General features: G+C 34.0%; 1 protein-coding gene across 12 annotated transcripts in view; it reads right to left on the bottom strand.

Moving 5' to 3' along the window:
- The window catches only part of LOC105339430 (uncharacterized), a 49,751-nt gene extending 38,195 nt beyond the window's left edge, over positions 1-11,556 (bottom strand). For all 12 annotated transcript variants that reach the window (XM_066078463.1, XM_066078465.1, XM_066078472.1 and 9 more), the window contains exons 1-2: positions 11,181-11,556; positions 9,107-9,214 (exon numbers count right to left, since the gene is read on the bottom strand). In XM_066078463.1, the coding sequence (XP_065934535.1) occupies positions 9,107-9,214; positions 11,181-11,415 (343 nt within the window). In that variant the 5' untranslated portion in view covers positions 11,416-11,556. The remainder of the gene's footprint in view (positions 1-9,106; positions 9,215-11,180) is intronic.
- Between the last annotated feature and the right edge of the window lie 452 nt (positions 11,557-12,008).

Below are 12,008 nucleotides of genomic sequence, written 5' to 3'. Positions count from 1 at the left end.
GAATTGTCCTGGAGCCAAAGTTTTAACAATTATAAAGAATCATCTTGCTGATTAGTTTCTGAGAAGAAGATTTTTAAAGATTTACTTCATATATTCCTATGTAAAACTTTAACACCCCCCCCCCCCCCATGTGGCCTCACCCTACCCCCAGGGATCATGATTTTCACAACTTTGAATCTACACTGCCTGAGGATACTTCCACACAAGTTTCAGCTTTCCTGGCTGATTAGTTTCTGAGAAGAAGATTTTTAAAGATTTACTCTATATATTCCTATGTAAAACTTCGACCCCCCATTGTGGCCCCACCCTACCCCGGGGGTCATGAATTTCACAACTTTGAATCTACACTACCTGAGGATGCTTCCACACAAGTTTCAGCTTTCCTGGCTGTTTAGTTTCTGAGAAGAAGATTTTCAAAGATTTACTCTATATATTTCTATGTAAAATTTTAACATCCTCCCCCCAATGTGGCCTCACCCTACCCCCAGGGATCATGATTTTCACAACTTTGAATCTACACTACCTGAGGATGCTTCCACACAAGTTTCAGCTTTCCTGGCTGTTTAGTTTCTGAGAAGAAGATTTTTAAAGATTTACTCTATATATTCCTATGTAAAACTTCGACCCCCCATTGTGGCCCCACCCTACCCCGGGGGTCATGAATTTCACAACTTTGAATCTACACTACCTGAGGATGCTTCCACACAAGTTTCAGCTTTCCTGGCTGTTTAGTTTCTGAGAAGAAGATTTTTAAAGATTTACTCTATATATTCCTATATAAAACTTCGACCCCCCATTGTGGCCCCACCCTACCCCCGGGGGTCATGAATTTCACAACTTTGAATCTACACTACCTGAGGATGCTTCCACACAAGTTTCAGCTTTCCTGGCTTTCTGGTTCTTGAGAAGAAGATTTTTGAAAATTTCTCGAAATTTTTCATTAATTTCTAATTATCTCCCCTTGCAAACGGGTGTGGCCCTTAATTTTCACAACTTTGAATCCCCTTTGCCTAAGGATGATTTGTGCCAAGTTTGGTTGAAATTGGCCTAGTAGTTCTTGAGAAGATGTTGAAAATGTGAAAAGTTTACGGACGGACGGACAGACAGACAGACGGACAGACAGACGACAGACAAAATGTGATCAGAATAGCTCACTTGAGCTTTCAGCTCAGGTGAGCTAAAAAGGGTGGAAAATAACAAGATACACGCCAGAATCCAATCGCATCCCCGCCCAAAGGCGTTTTTGCTAAATATGGTACTAATTGAACATGCATAAAATGTTATAATTAAATATCAAAAGGTATATTCAGCAAACATAAAATATAGCAATACAATACTGATAATAGGACGGTGGCCAGCAAGACAAATCGAATGTAAAAACAAAATGGAGTAGGGTGAGGTATTTTGCAAAATTCACACATGCATAAAAAAGAAAATTTTAGGACTAATTGCCAGCAGAATACTTCTGTACTGACGGTATGTGGTAACTATGCAGACTAAGGAGCAGCAGAATAATTCTAAACTGCCGTGATGTGACACTACCCTATGAAGAAGTAGCAGAATACTTCTGGACTGCGTACGTAGATACCAGCAGACAACACCTGTATTGATAGAGAAGGTCATACCAAGGGGCAAGATACAATGAAACTGAAATCTAATATATATTCATATTATAGCTTGAATGACTTGATACTAATGTGGTGTTTAAAAGCATCCAAATTCCATCTTCCCATTTTAAAAGCATCCGAATTCCATCTTCCCATTTTCTGAATAACTTAATTAATCAGAGAAACTAAAAAAAGCTGCATGTGTTGCTGCCCTAATTCTTAAATTGTGACTCTTAAATTGCTTTGGACTAAAGACCAGTAACCTCTGTAGCTGATTTAAGAAAACTTACCAAAAATGTTGTCAAATGATAAAAAAGTATGAGGTTTTAAATGTTGTTTGGTAATCAAATACGCATAAAAGAACTGAACAATGCATTTTATGTGCAGTTACAGGCTTATCTTGAAAGTTTAAAAATCTGGAAAATATGAAAGAAGGTCATTAGTTTCCACTATACAACTATTTGTTGAGAAAAAAGTCGAAGCCTGCCTATTTTTAGACGGGGTCACGTGACCCCGTCTATTGGTTTACTGTCAGCCGAAGTCTCAAACCGGAAGGCACGCGTAGAGCACATGAATTGAGTCTACGCGTTAAAAAATAGTGAAGAAAGTTTTCATGCATTTCAGTAAATATGTATTATAAAATCACGCATTAAACCTTTTTAAGTCCTCCGTGTATAAACAAAATTCTATTTAGAAAATAAACAAATAGTTTTATTGATCAAAATATTCTTGCTCTGGTTCAAATGTGGAATGAGTTACGTAACTGAATGCACAACACCGTTGACGATTCAGTTGGTGTACGAGCTCATTAAGCAATAGAAGAGGAATCGAAATTAAAGTTCCCAACCGCAATGTGCCATTTTTGAAAAGTTGTGAATTTTATTTTGACAATCTTTCACCTTAATACTACCAAACTTCATGCGCAAGCCGTAGTTAAAATCGGGACGGGTTATACACAGATGTTTTACAAATTAAATAGATGTTTCATTGGCTTCCAGTCTACTTGCGGTATGACTGCTGTTCGTCTCTAAAGAAATTGTGTACAAAGAAAATAAAAACAAATCTGAATTTGCCTTCTCGTTCGTTGGCTCTTTAGTTGATTAAATTGAATTTAAATTTTAAACAATGCATTGTAAGCAAAATCTATCACCATTACTTAATTTTCTTGAAGTAATGCATTACATTACCATTACATGAGTAAAGTAATGCATTACCATTACTTTGTAAAACGTCGATAAGTTTTTAAAAAGTAATTTTAAAACTAAATAAAGAGTTTTTTGTAAAAATTTCATAAATTAGACATGCTTCAACATATTTACAGGTTCATGTTCATGTTCACTATCAGGTTCAAATTCAATGACTTATACAAGATTGCTGTTGCACTTGTAGTTCTCAAAGTAAGGTTGGTCCCGTAACATTTACACGCTAATGGCGGAGTTGACAATCTCTCTTATTTATGTCTCTGATTTTCGGAGTATGATTTTTAATGAAAGGAACGGTTGTATCGTAATTCCTGTAGGTGATGCACGAGTTTACACAAAAAAGTAGTAAGTGGCGAACGGATTTATTTTTACCTATTAATTTTGCATGAATCGCAACTGAAGAAAATCCTGTCAGATAAATCGGTCTTAAAAATCAAAATGGCGACCATGACAAATCTTTTTATTGTCAAAGTTCTTGGAATCTTATTGTAAAAAAAATATTTCTAACGTCAGGTGCCTGTGTTTGTTATCGGTATACATGTACAAACGTTCACTTTGTTTGTTAATTCAGCAGTTTTGGGGGTTTTCGTAAAACTTTTTTTACAGATACCGGCCGACTTGTGGATTTTCCCTTGGATCACAAAATTGAATAAATATAATGATTAAAATTATCTACTTTGATATAGTTGTTTGATTTTCCCGGTTAGTAGTAATTTTTTTAAAAAATTTCTTGGGGTCTTTTTTTTTTTTTTTTTTTTTTTATAAAATACCATTAAGTCAATTTTCTACAATTATGAAGGCTGGGATTGAGTAAGATTCAGACAAAGTATCAGACAACTGCAAAAAAAGCCGAATTAACTTAGATTGTAACAACTAATTCAAACTCATAATTTTTGGAAGCATATTCGAGGAAATCAAGGACAATTACAAATTCAAAGTTTCAAGACCCCGTCTCTCAGTACTTTGATTAAAAGTTGTAAATTTGTCTCAAAATAGGGTTTCCTAACTTTTAAATGGGTCTCAAAAGCCATCAGTCGGCACCAGCAATATCTGTGTCTTTGAATGTACATTGAAGTTATATTTTCATTGAAAAATATATGAATAATTTTTTTAAGACAATTTTTAACTGAACAAACATGGAACTGGTATAATAGATTTGTCTTTAACATTTAATTCAGATTGTTTTGAATTGAATTTTATTTTTTCATGAAAATCTAACGTGAGTGTGTCTCCAAAGACACAGGAATTATAAGAAAAGACTTTTTTTCTAGTTCTAGAAATAGATTCCATGCCGACTGATTAAAAAAGGTACCCTATTCTAAGTCAAAGCTACAAAATAAATGTTTAAGATTCAACCTTTTTCTCAACAAATGGTTGTGGAGTGGACAACAATAAACCCCATTCATATTTGTTCAAATGAAGTCTGCAGTGCGCAGTTCTACAAATGTTCTGAATGATTAAAAAGGCCTTATTCTGCACTAAATGTCTTGTGTGTGCAATATGCATGCAAACGAAGATGTCAAACTTCCTATTTATTGCTTTTTAAAAATGTTATTGACAACAGTGTTTGGTCAGTCTTTGGCAAAAACTAGTCAGTTCAAGAACATATACATTTTTGGTTCACATATACAGTTCTTTTAATAATGAGTGTTCTTTGTAACATTTTAAAATGGTGACAAACATTTATGTTTGATAACTTAAGTATGTTAGAAAGCAAAACGCAAAACTAAGATAAAAAAATCTGAAACACAGAATTTTTTAAAGAGATATAAGGACAATAAAACAACTTAAAGATTTGAGCAATGTTGACCCAATTGCTTTATCAAACTTAGTTTGAATGCTAGAACTCGGGTGACAGAACTCGTACCTTGACAAACTCATTACGTTTTAATAGGTGTAACAGATAAAAAAATATTTTTTGTTCGGACGAATTAGCTTTGTGATGCTTTCAACCCTTAGAGTATTTTTGTTTTATAGTTTTTTGGGTAAAGACTGTTCTTTGGTTAAATTGATAAAACATAGTAAAAGTTACTACCCTTGTATTTATTTTGCTGCATGCAGCCATTGCGCTTCATGCTTTTTAACTCTAAACCTCGAAGCAACTGTGCCTACTACAGTGCATGTAAGTAACCAGTTATTAGGATTATGCATCAACATGTAGCCATGAATAAAAAGTAATCCAAGGTTTACTATGTTTTGTATCTTTTTAATGCGAACAATGCAATTTTTCACAATAAGATGAAGCATCATCATTTATCTACATGTGCATTTAAACCATTTGGTCGCCATTTTGACTCTCATTTAATTGCAAAAGTAAGACAGTTTTTGTATGAAATCTTAATACATATGTACATTTTTGTTAAGCATGACAAGCTTTTAAGCAAATGAATATATTTCATGATTTGAAAGAGATTTAAATGATTGACAAGCTGTCTTTATTGAATATTAGTTATGTCTTGATAAACTGTTAGAGAACTCCGTCAGCGCTCTATCACACGGTTACGAATTCTTCTGAATACAGGTTCCCCTGGGTAAGACTTACTTCTGGTAACTTCAGTTTCGGGTATTATTTCGAATGACGTGTAATACAATAACCACTCTTGAATAAATAAGGGTCTATTATAAATAACCCTGACGTGTGTTGAATATTTTTCGTTTCATTGCAAAGCATCGACAATACAATTATGGGGCTTTTAATATCAAACTTTGTGTTTGGTCAGGAATTTATATTTCATCTTCGCTAGCCAACTGTTTTCGATACACTACTTTCCTCAGGTTAAAAATAAATGTGGTATATCGGAAACCCATGACTAGCGAAGGTTTTATTATTTGTGTCTGCACATTTCCTCTGCATACAGATGATGAATAAGGTTTTTTTTTTAAATTAACAATGTTAAAAGCATACACGCAAACTGCATGTAAAATGTTCTCCTATGTATCTCGATTTATCTAAAAATAGTTTTGTGTTTGCACATCATAGATAAGACACTTTAACAATATTTCAAGTCAAGAAATTATATCTGTATGGTACAATAGGTTGGTTGTTAACAAACAATCTCATCTATAACTTTCAAAGTTACGTCATTGTTTGTCTTGTATTACAAAAGTATGTCAAGGTCCCCTTGCCCTAGTTAGATCCCTCGGTGTTGGTTCACTGACATGCCTATTTGAGCTTTGCAGTACCCAGCACAAGAAAACAAATTACAGCCTTTGTCTGATTAAATACTACACCGGTATTTCACAACAGAGAAACAAGCAAAACAAATAAAAAAAAAGTATTCGACCCTACAATTAATTGTGGAAAATTATATAATACGTATTTGTATATCAGATTCCAGAAATTTACATTCTGATTATATTTTCTGAAAACTATTGATTTCCTTTTATTTTGTTTTATGAAGCAAATAGGTCCTAGTATCTATTTTGATAATTCACAGTCTTTGAACAGTATGTCTTAGTTTCTTGCTTGACCCCAGCTTCAATGTTTGTTTGATTGCTGGAGGGATTGTTATGATTAACTTATGAAGTCAAAATAGATACATCATTATTGATTAACAGATCATTTTTGATTAAATATAAGTGGACAATTTATGGTCCTCACCATATAAGCTGGTCTGTTTATTTCTATGAATGGCGATAACCATAAATTGTCCATTTATATTTAATTGAAAACAATCATTATATCGATATCTGTCTATCTTGATCTGTTATCAGTTATCTTGACCAAATCATTTAAAACAACAATCCAATCAAGCCAGAGAACATGTATATCACGGTTTCGCTAAATAAAGTTATATTTAAGGTCTTGAGAAAAGGAGTTTTTAATGTGTCCCTCAAGCAGTACACTATTAATATATTTAGCTCTGATATTTTCACAGTCCCTCTTACTTAATTAAGGAGTAAAAACGAAATTTTTAGGAGAAAAAAAAATCAAGAATTGTAATTTAAGATCAAATTTTGAAAACATGATGATCATGATATACCATTTAAAAAAAAATCTACAATGATTTTGATAATTTTCAAACGATTTATTGTAAGTGAATAGTTTTGACACATCTTCATTAGTTTAAAAGGCTTTGATTGTCTTATCTTCTATAATGATAGGTACATTATTGACGAATTTTAAACCAATTTATAACTAAAAAGAATGATGCAAAATACGCCCCCCCCCCAGTAAATGCAAAAAAAAAAAAAACTTCAGAACTACTTTTTTATTGTGCATGTACTTAATCTTTGATCTAATCATGTGTTCTTTTATAGAATGTCTTTCTTACCCAAGAAAGAACAGTAACATGGGAGATGTAAATCATTATTAATGGTAGGGGTACACTGTTTCAATATTCGTAGACTTTAAGCCCCACCCCACATCTGAAAATCCTTAAGATATACGAGAACATTTAGGTATATTTTTTCCTTCAGTTGATCAATGTACTGTCAGAATCTATCTATATGTGACAAGAGGAAAATGTACTTCACTGTGTTCATATGTAACTTCCAAAATAAATGCAAAAGTCCAGTGGGTCTGCGCCATTATAAACTGATGTTGATTACACATGTACAGTGTGATCTCGTTTAACCTTTCGTAATGTGACAGATTTTGATAAGCGTGTTCGACGTGATTTTATATGCCATCTACCTTCATTTATGAATATACATTTTTTGCAAATTGTATAATCACGGATTACATTCTGATTGCCAAGTTTTTCCCTAATTGATGAGAATTTGGCGATAAAATAGAGTCACTTGATATGTGAGAGTCTTGTTCGATTTACTTAATTCATTCGTGTACATATCGTCTATTATACGAAGGTCCACCCATTCTGTTCATTTTTATTCAATGGAAGGACAGGGTTACACACCAGAAAGAAATTCACTGTTTCAGGCCTAGGGTATATAAAATCATCAATCATACCTCTATAATTACACCAAAATAACGATCCATGCTATAAACACTAATCATGAATAAGCATATTATGCACCCTTGTTTTAAAACCTTACAAATCACGACAGATTTTTAATTATTCATTGTAATAAAAGGGGATGTTTTTCTTTGTTTAGGGGTATCATCCTTTCATTCTGGGACCTTGTCCTTTCTAACGATGGACATGAATGGAATGGGTTGGCCTTAGTACAATAGACTAACTGTAACAATACGCATATGAAGAAATTAAATATATTAAACGAGATTCGTTGACAAGTCACGTGAAATTGTTTTTGTAATAGTCAAAATATTCCCTGTTGAAGGGTAACCTAGAGATAAGAAATGACATCCATTGAAAGACAACTTGTATATACATGTATCATTACGTGTAACATTTTGAAAGGTTTAACGAATTATTTGAATTGGACAGAGCCAAAGGCTTTGAGCATTTGATGTTAACATTATACCCCTATAATAAATTAAGACATAAAAAGGATTTCATGACGGTATAAGTATGAAAGATATAACACAGGATGAAAGAAATTCCGATATTTGTTATTTGTCAATTCACCGGGCCGTATATCACAATATCCTTGACTAGGCTCTTACAGATTAAAATCTAGTTTTATGTTCTTACATTCATAATAAACAAGAGATGTTTGTGAAACACTTATGCACCCCTCCCTTGGAAACATCCACACAGCAAATGAACGTAAACTGCAAATATTTGGAATATTTCTAAGTCCAAGGGGCATAACTCTGTCAAAAATTGCTCTCTCATACCCAAAATCAAATTGACCTCGATGTTATTTTGATAAACCTGTATACTAAATTTCATATCAATATGTGCACCCTCTGCAAAGAAAATGAGTGAAAACAGTAAATAACTGGAATTTTTCTACGTCCAAGAGCCATAACTCTGTCGAAAATTGCTCGCGTACCCAATATCAAACTTTACCTAGATAATATCATGATAAACCTGTATACCAAATTTCATTTCAATATGTTCATCCTCTGCAAAGAAAATGAACGGAAACAGCAAATAACTGGAATTTTTCTACGTCCAAGGGCCATAACTCCGTCGAAAATGGCTCAATCGTACCCAATATCAAACTTGACCTAGATAATATCATGATAAACCTGTATACTAAATTTTATTTCAATATGTTCATCCTCTGTGAAGAAAATGAACGGAAACTGTTGGTGCACCGACCGACCGACCGACAGACAGACCGATGGACAGCAGCAAAGCAATATGCCCTTCCTTCTTCGAAAGGGGGTGGGGGGGGGCATAAAAAATGTTTTTATGTGTTTATAGCAATAACATTTTATCCATATCATACATTAGAAATAACAAAATTGTAAAATCATCTTACATCTCCACAACTCGGATGGAATGTATGGTTGTGATGGACATCCTGAGGCAGCTTTACACTCCACAGAGTCCAGGTTATGAGTCTGTGCATTCAACACCGCACATTTGTCTGTAAGAAAGAAAGCATACGTCAAGGCATGGATAGATACTCTAGATATCACTCCATCATCTATAACAAGAGGTTCACAGCAAAATAGTTTCGGCATGTCACTGAACAGATTAATGGATATGCAGTTCCTTTTTTTCTAGAATCATAATATGAGGGTTGCTAAAAAGAATTGATAAACTTATAATCAATAAAGGTGTCTCATGGCGGGGGTTCTAGGTACATGTACCTTAAGGTTTCCACATATAACACGATATAATTGTAGTTGCATGTAATTCCGAATCATTATTCCTATTTTTCCCTTCATAAGTATCATATGGTTTCTGGGATTTCTTGTTATCAGACTGGAGGAAAGGCACTTTTCCACTCAGCAAAATGGTATAACCACTCAGTTTATAAAGCTGCTACATGTACGTACTTTACTTTATGTACATTGTTTTTAAGTTTTGCATTTCACTTTGCCTTAATTATTTATGATTATCTTCCCGTTGAAAAGGATTAACTTTACAACCCCCTTCCCGTATGAATGCTTTGTACAAACTGTGAAGGTTGGATAAATTTGGGCCATGCAGTGATTTTAATGAAGTGAAAAAAGTAAAACGTTTGCAGACAGACGGACAGGCGATTAACAACGGGTGATCAGAATAGCTCTTGAACCTTCGCTGCGCTGATAAGAAGCATGTGTGTTTAAAAAAATCCCGCGTCCACTAGTTTAAACTTGTATGAAATAGGAATTTTTACTAATTTCCTTTTCATCATTGTTTTCTGTATAACTAATTATCAAAAGTTTATGTCTATGATTCTTAACTTTATTTTTTATACAAAAATGCAGCTGGCTGGATATATAGAGGAGTGGGCAGGAATGAAAATTTAAACTGAATTTGATTAAATATATGGACTTAATTCTTTTTGTTGTAGCGGAGTCTGAAAAAAAATAAATTTTGTATTTAATGTCGACCCTCAATCGCATATTCACACACAAAATTTTATTTTAAAACGGGGGCCGGCTGGGGGGAGGGGGGGGGGGGTTATAGTGCGAAATTTTTATATAATATGTAAATTTCAGATAAAAGCCTTTTTTTAGAAAAAATTGTGTGTGTGTGTGTGTGTTGGGGGGAGGGGGGGGGGGCAACCCAACCACTACAGTGGCAACATCCTCGTTAAATGCTTGTAAACATCTTTCGTAACATATATAATGTAGAAGAGTTTTCGACACAATCTGTAAATGGTTTACAAATATATATACAAAGTTTATATGTCCATTCTTTCAGTGGTCGATATGTACTCTAAAAATGCGAGTGCATGCATATTCATTTGTTTACTTTAGACCAAAGCTGTCCGATCTAATGAATCTGTGCGAGGCATGATGAATTACCCTACATTTTTCCGTTATGATGTTCATTACTCGGTAACCTCATTTAAAGTCTAGGTCACCTACGTGTTTGTCATTGGTTGCTCTAGGACAAACTGCGTTTTTGGTGGGTCTAACGGTTTGCATGAATTACGCTACTTCATTCATCCATTAAAGACCCTCCACCAAAATAAAATTGCGCATTTAAGAAACACATAGACGCATATTTATATCTTATTCAACATTGACAAATCTTAACTCCTATGTGTACCTTTAATGAATTTTCAATATTCACACTTTATGTAATTATTCAATAATTCAGTCATTGTAGGTTAATATTTTAATACATCCTCCCACTGACTTAGATCCGCCAAAACGAGTCCACCACCCTACTCTCATCTTTACTACAAAGTATTATGGGGTACTGTATCGAAACTGAAAGTAGGTTTTTAATTATTTTCACAATAAATACTAATAAGGTAAAACTCCAATATAGTTTACAAACTTGATCTCACTCGTGTTAAAACACGAAAAGTTTTAACAGTAACTCTGCTGTAGTCGTTACGTAGTTTATTCATAATTGGCAAAATGTCTTCATTGATAAACACTGGTACTTACTTGATGGAGTCAACCCATATTTAGTGCAAATTTCTCCGAACTCGCCTTCTTTGTTTTCGATTGCAGCACATAAATAATCTGGCGTATCACCATAACAGCTTTTCTCCTTTGATCTTAATTCCCATCCATTAGCATCCTTAGGACAATCCGCAACACTAACGAAATTCTGACCGGCCCAGGTAAAGGTACAGGTAAGCATCAAGATGAACACCGAACATAATAGTAATGGCGACATATTTGATACAGTCCGACCTTGAACACGTACTTGTCAACGAATAAAGACGCAACGAACGAACAAACAAACGAACTTTAAAATTTTCGCAAGGTTCGAGACAACGCCTATTACAATGTAACCTGAGATGACTTTCGGTTTGATTTGGAATTCCCAGTATGCATGGTTAATACCTGAATATGGAAACCCTCGAGTACCATTATATGTTACTTTTATACCATTAGCCATGTCTCCTAACGAATCAACTTTAAGTTCAAAATTTAGCCGAATTTTCAGCAATCAAATTGTCATAATTCTAATTTAAATTGCATAGATACAGAAATTGATATAAATTACAATTAATGTATCTAATTTGGTGTTGGGTTCATTTTGTTAATTGTCATTATTGATTTTTTAATTCAATATCAGAACCACTTTGGTTATCTTTTTTGTGATAGCGTCATGATCAATTCTGTCAGGTACGTTAATTAAGCATAAACAATACACGCCGCCGTTGCAAAAACTAGTTATCAATGCACGCTTACGCAATGCCCGAGCAGAAGGATTTCCAATAACTGTTCATTTTCCCCCAACATTGAATATACTCTTGCTTTTGC

Source organism: Magallana gigas, chromosome 3 (genome assembly GCF_963853765.1).
Source record: "Magallana gigas chromosome 3, xbMagGiga1.1, whole genome shotgun sequence".
In the NCBI taxonomy this organism is placed as follows: Eukaryota; Metazoa; Mollusca; class Bivalvia; order Ostreida; family Ostreidae; genus Magallana; species Magallana gigas.
This window is presented reverse-complemented; position numbering and strand designations above follow the sequence as displayed.